Source organism: Uloborus diversus, chromosome 7 (genome assembly GCF_026930045.1).
Source record: "Uloborus diversus isolate 005 chromosome 7, Udiv.v.3.1, whole genome shotgun sequence".
Classification (NCBI taxonomy): Eukaryota; Metazoa; Arthropoda; class Arachnida; order Araneae; family Uloboridae; genus Uloborus; species Uloborus diversus.
The window spans coordinates 90892380-90909702 of NC_072737.1; the positions used below are offsets into that span (position 1 = coordinate 90892380).

General features: G+C 37.2%; 1 protein-coding gene across 1 annotated transcript in view; it reads left to right on the forward strand.

Annotated features, from left to right (window-relative positions):
- The window catches only part of LOC129226786 (monocarboxylate transporter 12-B-like), a 96121-nt gene extending 79181 nt beyond the window's left edge, over positions 1-16940 (forward strand). Inside the window, exons 2-10 of the mRNA XM_054861415.1 lie at positions 474-815; positions 1858-2001; positions 2353-2615; positions 4425-4619; positions 7297-7488; positions 12041-12346; positions 13573-13999; positions 15146-15271; positions 16609-16940. Coding sequence (XP_054717390.1) covers positions 479-815; positions 1858-2001; positions 2353-2615; positions 4425-4619; positions 7297-7488; positions 12041-12346; positions 13573-13999; positions 15146-15271; positions 16609-16781 — 2163 coding nt within the window. The 5' untranslated portion in view covers positions 474-478 and the 3' untranslated portion in view covers positions 16782-16940. The remainder of the gene's footprint in view (positions 1-473; positions 816-1857; positions 2002-2352; positions 2616-4424; positions 4620-7296; positions 7489-12040; positions 12347-13572; positions 14000-15145; positions 15272-16608) is intronic.
- The last annotated feature ends 383 nt before the right edge of the window (positions 16941-17323 follow it).

Here is a 17323-nt window from a genome sequence, read left to right on the forward strand (position 1 = left end):
ACCTGCAACGTTTTTAAATGAACGAAGTCGCTCAAATGAACGATTTCAATGAACGGATTAAAAAAAAAAAGAACGATCCTCCAATAGACGGATCATTAAAAAGAACGACATTCAACATCTCTAGCTTTTAGTACGTCATGTTTTTTTTTTTTTAAATCTAATTAATGAATAAGGCTAAGCGAATTTTCAACCTCATATAAGTTGATTACAGTCGAATCTCGACAACTCGAAGCTTGTAACTCGAATGTTCCTTTATCTCAAAGTTTTCATCAGATCCCGAATTCTTGAGACTGTTGTGGAAACTTCCCATAACTCGAACTATCAATAACTCGAACATTTTAGCTGGTCCTTTGAGATTTCGAGTTATCGAGAGTTGACTGTATTTCATTTTGTTTGAACTTCTGCTGGATTTCTATTTTTTTCACAGTGGTTTGGTTGAAAACGCGTCATATATTTTAGTTTTCTTGTTTCAGGTACGATGAAAGGTGTTCCTGAAGAGGCCGAAGAGGAAGAAGAAGGCGAAGTGTGGAGCTCCTTAACGACACCCCCACCTAAGCTGCCATGCACGCTGGTCGGCGTGCCGGAGGATGAAGGAGGAGGTGTGACAGAAGAGTGGTGGTCCAGTATTCCAGAGCCTCCAGACGGTGGATATGGATGGGTGATAGTCGCAGCTTCCTTCTTCTGCAATGTAGTTGTCGATGGCATCTCCTACAGCTTCGGCATTTTCCTGATCCACTTTGTTGACTTTTATGGATCTCCAAAGGGGAAAACAGCCTGGATTGGATCTTTATTATCCGGCTGCTATTTGAGCGCAGGCATGATATATTATAGAAATTTAATTTTTCTGATTGTTTTCAAATTCAGCTACCTAATAGTTTTGTATTCATGATTTCTTTATGACAGTTCTAATCAACTGACCGACCTACACTCTTTTCACAGAATACATAGACCAAAAGTAAACAAAAGAACGCACACCACAGAAATAATCAAAAGGAAACAAAACGGTTTCAAGAAAGTTTGCCATTATGCCATTTTTGGGGAATTTCGCTTGAATGAAATAAAATGTTGACCAATAGGATTCGCATTTTGCGCCTGTTTGGCACCAATTTGCTCTTGTTCAAAACAAGCACGTGATTGAGGTCGCCAAATGATGGCATTCTTTGTTTACATCCGGTCTATTTTTCCCGTGAATGAAGTTTATTTCTGCTTATGTGTCTCATTTCGTCTTCAAGCTTTCAACTGCGATTTTTTTTTCACGATGTATATGAACATTGGAGTTCAAAAAGAAGTTCAATTCAGCGGTTGGATTTCGTTCCATCAAAGATTTTTCAATCAACAGGTTGGAACATATATCTTGAATTCGCAGTTAATGCTGAGGCTTATGTGTCCCACCAGCATCATCGAAATTTCAAAGCACGGGAAGCACACATTTCGGCACGCAAGCACACAAGTATTTCGGAGAACTTCCTCTATAATTTTTTTAACGTTATACAGGACTGCCCACCTGGGAGGGGGTGAAGGAGGGTTAGGCGCAGACTGCGCCGTTGAAATTTTTAGGGGAAGGGGTACAGTACAGTACTGATGCAATAAGCGTTGTGTTAGGATACCCGCAGCCTCATGCGGTAATCATGAGATAATTATTCCAAGTATATTGTGCCTAAACTGTGATCTTTCAATTAGTGTTATTTTTATTGTTTTATTTGAAAACTAATTTTTGAGTGAATTCATTTAGAAGTACGAGAAACTTGCTTTCTAAAAATGTTTTTGATATTGAAAGTATGTTTGAATGTTTAGTTCAAATAAAGATTGAATTTTATGATATCACCCATAAAAAATCCTCATTTTTTTCTTAAATAGGGCCTGTGGTGAGTGCCTTGACCAACAAGTTTGGGTGTCGGCCTGTGACTATAGCTGGCAGCATCGTTGCATGTCTAGGATTTCTTCTTAGCATAGTTGCGCCGTCTGTTGATGTCCTTATGATCACATATGGAATAATGGCCGGTGAGTCCGTTGCGATGATAAGTGCATGAATTATTTGTACATTGTGTGAAGTGTTCAAGCTAATATGATCAGGGGCGTGCACAGAAATTTTGGAGCCAGTCACAAATGAATTTTCCGGGGGCCCCTCCATATTGTTTGTTCCTATATTTAACGCCTAGTTTTAAAAATATTGGGCCCCCTTCAGGCTCGGGCCCGAGCTAATTGGTGTGCCTTCAACAAAACGTTCAACACGCTCCTGAATATGATAACTGTGCAAATATATCCGTACAAATGTCACACCCGTGAAACAAATTGAGCATATTAGAGAAATGTTAGTCGTTGTGTCACATTTCGCTTTCTTTCTTTCCTCAGGTGTGGGATTTGGCCTGATCTATTTGCCAGCTATTGTGTCTGTCGGCTACTACTTTTCGACGCGCAGAGCCTTCGCGACGGGGCTGGCAGTGTGCGGATCTGGCATGGGCACCTTCGTGTTTGCGCCCCTCACCCAACTCCTTCTGGATTCTTACGACTGGAAGGGCGCCCTACTCATCTTGGCAGGACTCGCTCTCAACTGCGCCGTCTTCGGTGCTCTCATGCAGCCCCTTGAAGCAAGACCAACCGCCCAAGCCTCTAAGGTCAGTAATATCGAGAAAGTTAATTGAAAGCCTCAACACATAAACAGTGCCGTTCCTGCCATGGCTGCCACCCGGAGCGGTAATTTGTGGTGTAACCGTCCTCCTCACCTCCCCCTCCCCCCCAAAAAAGAAAGAAAAGAAACGAAACTTTTCATGCTTTATGTAAGCAAAGTTACGAAAACAAATTTTGATGAAGGTGGTATAAACAGTGTAAATCAAAAGACAAGTATAAATTATGAACGCATTGTGACCACCCCTACTCGAAGATTGTGCCCAGTTTTTGTTGAAATCGGATTTATAAATTAAAATTAGATATATTAGGAGGGAGGGGGGATTTTCAGAATTGAAGTATATTTATGCTTTTTATAAACTCTTAAAACAATTTTGGGTGTCACCTTCCACAAGGGTGCCCACCCCCTAAGAGCAAGGGCATCCCCCCTAAATATCGATCCCTCCAAAAAAGAGAAAAATGCCCCTCAAAACACCCCGCTCCTAAAAATTTCAATGGCGCAGTCTGCGCCATGAACTCCTCTTCGTCGGCACCTCTGCCTTCCAGAAGTGTGTCACCGGGGTGGATAGCCCCTCCGCCCTCCGGTAGTGACGCTACTGCACATAAAAATCAAATTTATATTGCCTCGATTGTTTTCAACCTCACAGCAAGTCAATTAGAGAAAGCTTGAGAAGTTCCGCCGGGTCTACATGAAACCGTTTAGTAATTTGCATGTGTGCGTGGGTCATTAAAACGATTTTATGAAAACATGACGCATTAAATGAATTTTAAAAACACATATCAATGAATAAGACAATTTGAACAAAACCAACTTGTAAACTTTTTTTTTCTCATCTAGTTATACATGAAGCTACTTAAGTTACTTTTTTTCTAGCTTTCAGAACTAGAAAAACAGTAATTTGCTCATAGTCTAACAGTAATTTCCTTATTATAGCTTATTTTTCCTAAAACTAAATTAGTGTTAAGAAATTCAATTTCCTTATGGCTCTGATTTTCAGTTAAAATAGTATAACACGCGGTTTATGCTTTTTGGACTTCATGCTTTTATGTAAAAAATATGATACAAAGTTAGAAATGTAGAGGAAATTTAATACTAGGTATTAATGTTTTTCTTAAGTTCAATAATAGCTTTTCCCTCATTTAATTTTTTCAGCTTAAGTGTGTGACTTTTTTTTTTTTTTGCTTTACTTCCTACGTTGAAGAATTTCTTGCAATCACACAAATATTGCAACTCCGAAGCTTGTATAAGCAATTTTTTAATTAGAATTCTAACAGCGTTGTATCTGCTTATATTTTTTATATAGATTAGACGAAAAATTAATCATTTTCATCAAAAATAAATTTAACATATTTTGACTCGAATGCTGTTAAATTCAAATCCATCGACAAATTTCAATTAAATAAAATTATCTTCTCGCTTTGGACACTTTATGAAAACATATATTATGTCTTGCTATTTGTTCTGCTTTTTCTTTTAAATTTACGTCGAGAAAACGTAATTAAATTGCCTTCTTCTAAATGAACTGGGTTTAAATATATTTGCAGTAATAGTGAGCAAATGTATTTTTTAACATTCATATTTTTTCACTTACATCCTTATTACTTTTTATTCCTTTAAACCATGGTATTACTGTCGTCTTACGCCTGAATAATTTATTTTTGGCTTATAATACTGATGAATTTTAAGCTGTGGTTATGCATACCTACTTATATTTTCTTGTTTGTCAAACCATTTTTAAAATTAAGATGCAGGCAATAATTGTTTGCTTATGTTTCTCGATGCTGAACCTTTCAAGAAGTCAATGAATGGAGTTCAAAAATCTTCAGATAACAAGGAGAAATTGGAGGGTGACATACTCATTATTAAAGATGGTCCCTTAAAAGTTCCTCACATCAATACCGAACCAGGGGTCCAGTCTACGCTCAACTTAGACCAAGTAAGTCGGATTGAACCTAATTTGTTTGGTAGTTTTTGTTATTGGTGTCCAAACATTGTATGTTTGAACCATTGAGGAGGAATAAAATGGAGGGAGTGAAGACTTCCATTCATGAAACCAAGATCCCCCAAGTCACGTGATATAGATTTCAAAGAAAAGCATTGGAAGAGTCGAGTTTCTTTCGTTTGTTTCACGAAAAACGTGCCAACCATCCGTCGTTGTTGAGTCACGTGACTTGGGATCTTTGGGTCAGCTTTTGCTCAGCCCATGATTGGACTTGCTCGCTCCATTTTAATTCCTGCTCTAAGAAAATAATAGTACTTTTAAAGGTTTAGTTAATAGTACTTTTGCTCGAAATTAGAAGAAACCCGACGTTGGAATGGAAAATTGAAAATAGTAAATACTACATTAAACTAATTTAGATTAATAATATCAAGGTTGACACCAGATAAAACTCAGTAAAATATCATCAAAAATTTGTTTAATGTCTGTTTAACTAGTAACAAATTCGTGTAAAATTTCATTGAGAGGAGAATCTAAGGCAATAATTTTGCTTAATGAGTTTAAAAAAAGAAGTTATCCAAGTAAAAAATAACATTAAAAAGATAAACATTTTTCAAATTAAAAAAATAATAAAATAGAAGGTGTGGCTGGATATCGGGTTGATGCCAGTGGTCAAAGATCCTCCGTGTTCGCTAATGGTAACTGGGGCCGTTAAATGTGTCAAGGTCACAAAATCCACTAAGTTCCCATTCCAAATTCTTCAGGGGCGTTGGATCAGGGGCTGTTATACACTTGAATTGCATTCTGATGAATCATGAAGAAATTAAAGCATAAAGATGCTACACTGCCCAGTTAGCATTAGAAACACTTATGGAGCACTTCAGTTCAGAAAAAATATTCCAGGTGCATCAATGTGCACTAAAATGTGCTCCATTAAAAAGAAAGTGCACTGAAATGTTTGTTTGAATGTGTCCCGCTCAGCCTATTTGCAAAAGTTAAGCTGGAGAGCACACTTGAGAAAAACTTGAGGGCACATTTGAGAACAGATTGAGAACTAATTTGGACACACTTGCGATATTATCGCTTTCTTTCGTAAGAATGTAATTTCAGCAGCTTTAATTAATTACTTCAATAGTGTCTCTGAATATAATACTACTGGAAAGTTTGTTTCAAGGAATCATTGTCGGTTGGTTTCTCGAATGTCATCAAAACGTATGGCTTTCTCCCGTCGAAGACCGTCCATTGCCAGGCGGCGATTGACAGTTGCTTCTAAAGATTGGTGTAAAAGTAGCAGCAAAAACTATGAGACTGATTATTACTACTCCGGTATGATCAAAGAGATAGCCGTAATTGCCGTAAAATTGTTCCAAAAGAAGGTACGTGTGTGCGTGTTCAAAAAATTGAAAATCATTTCAAAAGTTGTTCCAAAACTCGTGTCTCAAAGCGCTTTGTGAAAGGAGACAATCGGGTCGTTTCCAAAATTTTAAAAGTATTTTTTTTTCTGAAAGAGCATGCTTAAAAACATAGGATCTGACCATTTTTTAAATAATTTGTTTAAGTTTAATATTTTAAAAAAACTACTTAAATCGGCACGCTTTCAATGTTTATGCTTCTGTCCAATGACATCACAAATGATGAAATGCCATTCACAGAGCAAAATATTTGATTCACAGCACCTCGAGCCTACTAACTTTTTCAAGCCTTTTCCCCCTGTTTTTTTTCTATGTATATGCGTATATGTATGTATATGTATGTGTGTGTGTATGTGTGTATATGTATATATGTGTGTATATGTATGTATATATATATGTGTGTATATGTATTTATATATATATATATATATATATATATATATATATATATATATATATATATATATATATATATATATATATATATATATATATATATATATATATATATATATATATATATATATATATATATATATATATATATGTATGTATGTGTGTATAGGTATGTGCGTATGTACGATATGTATATGTATTTCAAGAGTTTTCCCTTCAGTTTCTTTCTCTCCCCCTTAACCACCATAGTACCCTTCACCGGTTAAGCTAGAAATGGCAGGTACGAAGGTATCATTGGTTTAAAATAAAATAAAAAAATCTTTACTCACGTGTATTGGCAACGATATGGTTGATGGTAATCGTAGAGCGCAATTTTAATTCGTTTCTTGATTTTCATAACGTGGAATCGCGGTCGAAAGATGCGGCAAATTGCATCATTTGTGACGTCATCAAGACCACGCCTTGTTTGAAAGATCGGACGTTTTAAAAAATTAATTAAAAAATAACTGTTGGAAAAATGAAAGTATTTTCTGGATCCATGTTTTTTTTTTTGCTTATTCTATCAATTTCAGTGACAAAAATTACTACTGTTGGCTGAAGGAAACAACCCCATTGTCCGTGTTCAAAAGGTGTCAGAAGATTTACAGTGTAGACATGTTCATTAACTGGGTTGCTGCAAATCTTTTCATTTAAATTATTTGAAAACTGAAATAGAACCTCACATGGGGTCTCCCCTTTCTTTCAACAATTAAAAATATCAATAAAAAAAAATTTTACCGTCACGTACCGAATGCTAGTTTTAAAAATAAAAGGAATGTCTGAAAATGAAATTTCACTTAAGCAATCATTTACTGGATTAATCACCCTGTTTGTCGTAAAATGTAGTAAAATACGCTCATAGGTTTATTCTCGTGTGGTTTTAGGAGCCTAAATCCAGTTCCTTGCTTTCCGCCCTGACACCAGAAGAACATCTGCGTTGCTCCGTGGATGCCGTACAACGATTGAATCCGGACGCATCACCCCATGCAGACGGCTCGTCCCTTGGAGCCTTGGTGGATGATAAGACTTCTAAACCTATCGCCATCAAGATAAGTCACAGCCACATTAATGTCAAGGTAGCGGATTCACAGAGCTGTATCGAGAAAATTGTCTTAGAATGAAGTAGCTATACAATTTTAATTTTAAAAATTGCAATGCTGGTTCATTAACTAGCAGAGACAACGGTTAAAAAATGTAATTATGTGAAATATTTAAGCGTCAATGAAAAGTAAATTATATACGTACTTTTTATTATGGTTTTTATGTTGTACTTTATGTGTTTGTATATTCTAGATTTTATAACAAAAAAATTGACGCTCCAAGAAAGAGTTGTCAGAATGACAATTAATTTAATATGCGTCAGGGCTACATTGATATAACCTTTGCTTGTCAGTAATTAAATTGAAAGCAAAATTATCATTCATTACTCGAAGAATTGGAAATAATGGAGGTTTTAGTACCCAGCTGAGCTACATCTGGTGTGATTGTACGAGGCGATACAGGCGAGCATTGGGGATTTAAGTCTTGTAGCATGTTCTTATGTCACATCGTACCACAGTTACTGTAAACATGCCAGTACTAACAAACGCATAGGCTGTCCTATTTACCGTCTCAAGTAATCCTAGATATTCTCGATTTGTGACAAATAAATTCATCGCGCAGGCCAGAAAAGGGGACAATATGGAAGAAGAAATCTCTTGACAGTCCTGCTGTGTGTGACCGACAATTGGTCCGTTAAAAAATGGCTACAAGAAGCCCCGCCATGAATGCTCTGACACATGAAACTGAAGCATGACACTAACGTACCGTTATGTTGTCATTGAGATGTGGATCAATTTTAGGGGTGACCATGCTTCGTATATGACAGCATCCCATAACATCACCTCAGCTGAGGGTGCGATGTAACACCGGAAAGCAAAGGCACTATTTGGGAGTTCACAACGTGTTTCTCCATAAGCGTACAAAAATGTCTTAATTGCCCAATTTCGATATAGATTCATCGTTAAAGACGATTTGGATTCATTCGGTTGCTGTCAAATCCCGTCGAACTCGACACTGCTCTAAGGGCTTGTTCACACTACGGCCGTCCGTTATGTCCATCCCGAGATTTTCCCCCCGAAACAGGTTTTCTTTGCTGGTTGCCATGACAGCAAGCCATCTTGAATGGGACCGGTTTCAATCAGAAGAACCTTGATATTTGACAGGCCGTCAAAAGTATGACAGCATTTCATTGGTTCCCTCCTGGTGGGTGGTTTCAGCCACGTGATTGATGTACGGTGAACGTATGTGAATGCTACTCTGTTTTTGTCGGCAGTCCGTCACGTCAAAAAACGGTATGGACGGGACGGATGGCCGATAAATGAACTGCCATTAAGTGGGGGCGACAGTGTGAATGCCCTAATAAGGCCTTTACTTTTCAGTGGTGCACCACACCCGCAGCTGGAGAGACGTTATGAATTGCTAGTGTATACGAAACATGGTCATCCCTTACATTGATTCACAGCACTGTGACAGCCAAACGATACGCTTGTGTCATGCTTCCGTCACATGTGTTGCCACTCATGGCGGCGCCATTTTTTAACTGGACAATGCTCAGTCACACACAGCAAGGTCGTAGGGGAATACTTCTTCCAAACTATCAGTTTCTCTGGCTTTCGCAATGCCCCGATTTGTCACAAATCGAGCATATCAGGGATCACTTGAGACGGTCAATTGGGCAGCCTATGAGTTTGATCGAATTAGCGTCGTGTTTGTCGTAACTTTGAAACGAGACGACGTAGGACATTGTACAGGACGGCTATGCCTCAATGCTCAACCATATCACCTTGACATTCACGCTAGAGGTGGCTCAACTTACTTAATCGTACTTAAACCTTCATTCCAGCTAATAAATGACCATTTTCCTTTCATTTTGTTATCACTTTCTAATATCAATGTGTCCATTCTGTGTTTATAAGTTCGTTTCATTCTGATAACTCCTTCTTAGTGCGTCGATTGTTTGGTTATACAGTGTATTATTCAAGTACATTGTGTCTTTATGCAAAATAACGAAGAACGAAGTACAGTTATCCGCAAGCGGATTCTCCGCGGGGTAGTTTATTTGCGAGTAAATCAACGATGAGGAATGGATATTTTTCGGGGGAAAAAAAGAAATACCGATGGCTGTTTTTTTTCCTGTTGAAAAATTGTAAATTTAAACTCGGTTGTTATTTTTATTATTATTTGCTTATTTATTTACTTATTGCGCTTTCTTCATCCTACGTACACTTGTTCTTTATTGATGTGAAGTTCGTTTGGGTAGAAGTACAAAACATTTTTACTGTACTGTATATATTTTCGCTGTTCATAGAAAGTATTATGCATCAATACAGCCAAGTTTTTGAAGTAGATAAGTTGCGGTTTATCCGCGATTTTTATTATCCGCGACATTTGTGTCACTCAATTCCCTGGATAATCGGAAATTTACTGAATTGAAAAAAAAAATAAATAAGTTGAATTTTGACATCTTGAATTCAAATTATGTTTTTCGCAATCACGTGTGTGAGTGTGTGTATATGTAGGTGTGTGTGTTTGTGTCTGTGTGCAGGCATGAGTGTTTGGGTATGTGTGTATGTGTGTGTGTGTGTAGGTGTGCATGTATGCATTTGTGTGTGTAGGACATGGACGCAACCTGGAGACGGTTTTCGCAAGAGGAACAGCATCGTGGGGCCGGTCGACGGTGGTGCTGCAGAGGGAGGCGGTGGAAAAATAAAATCATAAGGCATCAAAACCGTCAAGTGAGAACAATAAGCAATGTGATTGCTCAAAAAAAAAAAAAAAAATTAACGTTTTAAACACTTTAGAAGAGATGTTATTGAGGGGGGAGGAGTTTTCATTACTTTTTGCACTTAAGTTGATAGGTTGTTACGTAGTAAAGTTTCTGTTATATCTTGTGCAGTTAGAATGGCAAACTACATATTAAGAAGTGTTTCTACACCAGGGGTTCTCAAACGGAGGGTCGCGACCCCCAGGGGATCACGGGGTGTGTCCAGGGGGTTGCGAGATGTGGAAGAAAAATTAAAAAAAAAAAAAAAGAATTTATTATTGTGTTTTTATTGAAAACACAGCAATAGCTGTCATAAAACTACTGCAAGATTATAAAATCTGTTCGGTCTACTACTTTCTCTTATTATAAAATAATTCAAGAGACAAAAATTCATGTTTCTTTTACTAGTCGCTTGTGTTTCTAAGGATAAAACTTAACCATTTAAGTAGGTTTTTCAGTTCTTGTTTTAGGGTTTAGACAGAATTAAAACTTTCTGGGAAGGTCCCCAAAATACTAAATCTAAAAAGGGGGTTGCAATGTCTAAAAGTTTGAGAACCCCTGCTCTACACGAAACTAAGTGTTCACTCAGTAAGTTACCGCCCTATAGCCAGGGCTAAGGCAGAAATACATGAAATACACCGCCAGCTCAGTCAATTCCAGCCGAGGACTGCAGTTTCGTGCTTATTAGCATTCATCAGCCCGGCATAGTACTAACTGAGCTGGAGGTGGAAAACCTCTTAAGGAAGCCAAGAGTGCTAAACAAACTGGTAGCTAATATAGAATTAGCACTCAGCTCAGTTAGTCCTATGCCGGGCTGATGAGTGCTAATAAGCACGAAACTGCAGTCCTCGGCTGGAATTGACTGAGCCAGCGGTGTATTTCATGTAAGTGTTCACTGTTTTCAATTTCTATCTTTCTCTTGCGGATTATATGTGAGATTTCATTATCCAATGATCTTGTTCAAAATAAGAACCAATGCATGTGACTTTGAAGAAACATAGCACTGAATAGTTATGAATGGTACACAATGGAAATATTAAGATTTATTTGCGTAATAGATTGCGTTTTTGGCCCGCATAGCATAACTATAATGTTGTTGAGTCATAACAGCAACGAAGAACCGAATATGAACTTAGAAAAATTTTAAACTTTAATAATATAAGAACTATTTGCAACGACGCTGTAACGTATTCGAAAGAACAAATACTTATATGCAGCTCACACAAAAGGGTATTAATGCTTTGGTACTGACAATATTATTGAGAAAAATCACTCAGAGCTACAGAAATCTCTCACTGTTTAAAAAAAAAAAAAAAAAAAAAGAAGCATTTGTACATCGGTTTTTATACGCAGAAGTAGCCTGGAAGGATGAAAAAAAAAAACCTCCCGAATCTCGGATTTCGTATGATTTATAGCTTTTTCTTATATTCTGCAGATAATATGTGACTGTCGCCAAGCCATTTAAAACTGCTGAACAATTTTATCGTCCGGCCCGTCTTGCATTAAATCCAAATTTAAAAGAAAAAAAAAGACATTCTGTAAAACTGTTTTCACAATCAGTACAGTAACAGTGCTGAGAAAGCAACTGGTTCTTGCTGCATTCTTCTCTTTAAAAAAAAAAAAAAAAAAAAAAAAAGTATATTCTTTGTTTAATTGTACAATTTTTAAAATGTCACTGGTTAATATATTCAGAAATTAATATGTTTTTTTTATTGATGCATTTTAACGGAAATAAAATTAACACTTATTGGTTAGTTTCAGACGTAATTTTTTTTGTTACAGTTTACTGTAATGAAGGTAATATTTGTCTTCTTTTGTTCTAGGAGCTCCAACGTCGCTTCACAATGCCAGCCGCTATGCCTGCTTCAACCTTTGCACTTGCTCCATCCTCCAACAACAATGCCACACCTTTACTGCAGGGAGGACCGCGAGGAGAATCCTGGTCTGCGGCCCGTAGGCAGCAGCGACGCCTGTCTAGTCGAAAAGATGTAGTACGGCCCCTTTATCGCAAGGACATTTTCTACAGCGGAAGCATTGTAAACCTTCCTCAGTACCGACAGTCCAAGGCGGACATTCGATCTTACATGCAGAGCGTCACCACAATACCTCAAGACGAGTCCGATGATGAGGTAAGGGATTATTTCCATTATCCTCTTTGGAAGTCTGACAGTACTAACTATCCATTTTCAATGTAAATATATCTGGCGTAGGATCAGAGAGCATATCATCCAACTTTGCCCCGGAGCCTTAGTCATGGTCCTTGCTTCACTCCCATATGTTACAGTAGGTCAGATAATGGTTTTAAGCATGGAAAAATTTATTATTGGGCTTTGAAAATACCTTCAATGGACCTCCGTTTTGGTTTTCAAAAGCTTATGAAACATGAGAATACAGTTGGTTGGTTGAATTTCGGTTAATAATGTAAGATAAAAAAAATAAAAAACAACGTTGGACTTCTTAATATATCGATGACGAAGGTACCTAATCTTCAATGCCAAAAAGGCAAGTTTATGGGGGATCATTAAAACTGTTTTAGGTTTTCGTTTCTAGTTATCAGTGACATCATACCATCATCAGTACCATCATCTTCTCAGTATCATCATGAAAGAAATAATACAAGGTCCGGCTATTAACTTCCAGGACTGACGTAACTGTAAGAGAACGGAACGCTGGAAGATGGCGCTAATGATTGCACATCGAAGAACGTTTTCTTGCGCATGCGCAGTGTAATCGGGGCCATGCCATTCTGAAGTAAGTGGTTCTCGTGGGAAGGCGCTAAAACGTAGCTCTTCAATTCCTGTTACCCTAATGCGACCTTTTTGAATTCCTTCCAACGTGCGTACGGACTGCGACCGACATGTGTGGATCATTATCGACCCTTTTACGCCCGTACCGAAAATGTCTAAACCATTCAAAAGTTCAAGTGAACTTGTTTCAACATTTCGTATATTTCTGCAGCTATCTTGCCCAATTTGAAGCAAAATTTAATGTTAATTCTTTCCTCCATTTTCACTTCGACCACAGGAATTTGAGAGCTACGTTTTACTGCGCTTTTCCACGAGAACCACTTACTTTAGATTGACGCCAATTGCACTGCACATGCGCAAGAAAACGCTATTCAATATGCAATCATTAGCGCCTTCATCCGGCTTTTTGTTCTGCTATAGTTACGTCAGTCCTGGAAATTAATAGCTAGACCTTGTATAAGATATTGAAAAACTTATGTAAATGTGTAATATCATTATGCTTGTTAAAAAAAAGTACTAAAATGTAATAAAAGTTATGAAAAATGACATTGGAGGTTGGGCACCTTCATCAACCACATCTTGAAGTGCTAACAGTTTATGTCTTACAGGTAGAAACCACAATGTCATTAAAGAAACGTTGTCCCAAGTGGTGTCCAAAACTCCCACCCAGCATGAAGCATACACTGCGTGAGGCCCTTGACTTCTCCCTGTTGAAAGAGCCTGTTTTCCTGTTGATGTGTCTCGCCAATGTCCTCGGGATGATGGGATTTTACGTACCCTTTGTCTATGTTACAGACAGCTCAGTGAAGAAAGGTATCGCCAAGGATGCTGCTGCGTTTCTTCTATCCGTGATCGGCATCACGAATCTGATTGGTCGTCTTGTCTTCGGGTGGGTGGTGGACAAAGCGGGCGTCAAAGCCCTCGACGTCAACAACATGTGCCTCTTCGTCAGTGGGATTGCCACACTATCGGTGCCTTTTTGTAATTCATATGCTACCATAGTTACTGCATGCGTGTTTTTCAGTGTCTTTGTCTGTAAGTAATATTTCTTAATCGAATTTCCAAAATGCCTCAAAAAATAACTTACATTGTCTTTAATGTTGTTTGATGAAATGTACAGCTGCCATGTAGGTGAATACCGTGCTGAATGTGATTTGTTAATTAAAGTAAATCAATATTGACTATTGTATACTACGACGCTGCCAGGTTTAGGTATGCTAAGAATATAGTTACCCCAGTTTTATCAGGAGAAAATATTTGTAAAGGAAAAAACTCAATGCGTGAAATACTTTAACCAATGTACAGAAATACATTTTCTTATCTGACAGGAATGGTAGAGAATTTGTCACATTTCGCTTTAAACTTTCTCTTTAGTTGGTTGTTTTCTGAATTGGTTGTAATGAATAATTCTAAGCATTGTACTTTCTTTTCTTTTCAAACTGTGCCGCTCATTCTGCCTGAATTAAAAATAATTGGGCTGATAACGACAGAAATAACAATGTTTAAAAAAAATTATCTGTTGCACGTTTATATTTGTTGATGAATAAAATACTTAGAATTGGTTTTAGCAAGCAAGGTTCCTTAAAGGATTTTCAATTTTCTCCCTTGATTCTGCTTCTAGGACTAGCAAAACTTAGTAGTTGTGATTATTTTCCCTTTTCTTTGCTTTCCCCATGTTCTACTGTTGGGGCAAGGTTAACTTGAAAGCTTTCATAACGCTGTCAAGAAAGCTTAGTCGCAACTGTAAAAAAAATAAATGCGTTTAAACTTATGTGTTCTTTTCCTAGAGATTCATCTTAATATGCACTGTAAAAAAAAATCCGGAAACGCTTTTGAACATATAGGGCAGCTGCGGTTCATGAAATTTTCAAAAACGCTTCTGAGCTCAGCATCAAAAATGTTCCTTTGGAGAAATGAAAAACTTTATAGAATAGATAAGAAAATGCTTTTGACGAAAGGATTCCGTTCATTCCAGGAACATTTCCGTTACATCAAAATAGGTTTCGGATTTTTTTTTTAGAGTGAGATCGTCCATCAGGATCTTTTTTTTTTAATTTAACATTAATACTTGTCATACTTTAACAAATAAGCAATGGAAAATTTTAAAGGTTTTATTCCATGCTGCTTTGAAATGTGTTACGGAGTTGCTGCTCAGTGTGATGAAGGTCTACTCTTTTTCAGCTGCTTACATCTCACTGACGTCTATCATTCTGGTGGAAATGGTTGGACTGGACCGTCTAACCAATTCTTTCGGTCTTCTGTGTTTATTCCGGGGCTTTGCCTCGATCATCGGGCCGCCACTCGCAGGTAACTCTATTTTTAAATCTGAAACGCATGTTTCCCGAATAACCATTAGTCAGGAAAAATTTTTGTTAAAAGTATTCCTTAATTACATTTTAGTGTTTTTGAAGCTCCCTGACTTTTTCACGAGACATATTAAAGCCAACCAGGTTGAGATACATTTTGCAAATTTGTTTGTTTATGTTACTAGAACAATCTAAGTAATACAAAACTTAACGATTGACAAAAACGAAACACCAAATAAAAAAGCAATAATGAAAACGTAAAACACATCACATATCAAATTCACTAGAAAAAAACTTTCCAGGTCTATCACGAGAATTAGGAAAGTAGTTATACTTCAGTCATATTTTCACGTATTGATAAAGTCACTTTGAGATGAATAAAAAGTCAGAATGTTATTTGAACCTTGAGGAAAAATAATAACAATTTCGTTTACATAAAATTTTATAATTTAGCATTTTATTCTTAAAACGCAATCGATGCTAGTTTTAGACAATTTTTTTGGAATCGATGCAAAGATTATAGATCAACTCCTACGTAACCATATTTTCTTCACATTTTTTCTGAAATGCTCAAAATTAGGAAATAAGCATTCGCACCAATGCAAAAATACGTTGTATGCAAGAATCTGAGTAAATTTAAACGCATATTTGTGATTGATTTAATGGTTCATATGATTTTATCCAAGGGCTTCGTGAACACTTTTGAAGATTAGGTTTAAAAAATAAACAATTAAATACTTAACTCATTAAAAAAAAACATATCTAGGCTATTACACTTTCGCTTCTCCTTAAAATACTGAGACTTTTTTCCATCAGGATCTTCGGTAACATACTCTTATTGATTAAATACTATCTTTTGATGCATACATTTTTATGGAAAATATGAGTAATATCCCTACAAATTGGAAAGACATATGCAAGTTCGTATATATGTCCCGTACATAAGAAACAGTTCGCCGAGGAATGTTGAAATTTCTGATGTTGAACCTGTGAAATGTTCATCTCTCTTTTTGGTTACACTCAGATGCTGAAAAGTCGTTTTTTGTCTCAAATAAATGATAATTTGAAACCGCTTTTCGTACTAAGATATGTATTTCCTTCCAGCCGTCCAACTCTATAGTTTCCCTTCATTTGGCGAGTGTTGGCGGCACACACTAACTTTTGATTACTATATTGTACGCAATTAACGATTAACATTCGCGAAAGATTTTGATCTTCAAATTTCAATAGTTATCATTTTTTAGTTAACAAAAATGTGTCATTAAATAGGCATACAAAGAAGTATGGCGTGTTAACATCAGAATTGCTTTTTTGAAATTCATCAACTTCGATTTTTAGGTTCTGTATATGATTGGACGGGAAGCTATGACCTCCCTTTCTACCTTGCGGGGGCTTTACTCATAGGTGCTGGCATGTGTACGTTCGTGATTCCTTGGGTCAGCAGAAGAAAAGGACCAGCACTCCAGGTGCGGGCCCCCACGCCAGATAAGGAGCCAACAACTAGTCTCTGAAGCACAAACGGGAAAAGAACAGACGTTATAAGATGTTTCATCTGTTATTGTTTTATTTCTTCAAGATCTTCTGACACTCTACATACACCGCTCGGTGTTAATTAAGTTGTTGGCAGCATTTACATCTCATTTGAAAGACAATAAAAATAATTTTTTGAAATACAGAGAGGAAGACAGAGAGAGAGAGGTGTTAGCACGTAAACTTTTTAAAAGTGTAGATTTCTACGAGGGTTTAAAATTTTGTGTGTGTGATAAGGTTAAAAATTTTGGTGACTAATGCATAACACAGGGGTTTCCATCCTCCCAAGGGCGATGGTGCGCCCCCTCAAATGCTTGGTAGAACCTCTCCCCCAGAATAAGAGCACCCCTCTCTCCTTCAATAAAAAAATGAGATCATAAACCTTGTCAAATTAATCTTCCCTAAAAGTTTCAGTGGCGTTGTCTGCGCCATAGACTCCCCCTGGTGGGCATCCCATCCCTGTATAACAAGTTGTATCTGATACAAAACATGATGTTCCAAGTCCACAAAACACTTTTAAAGA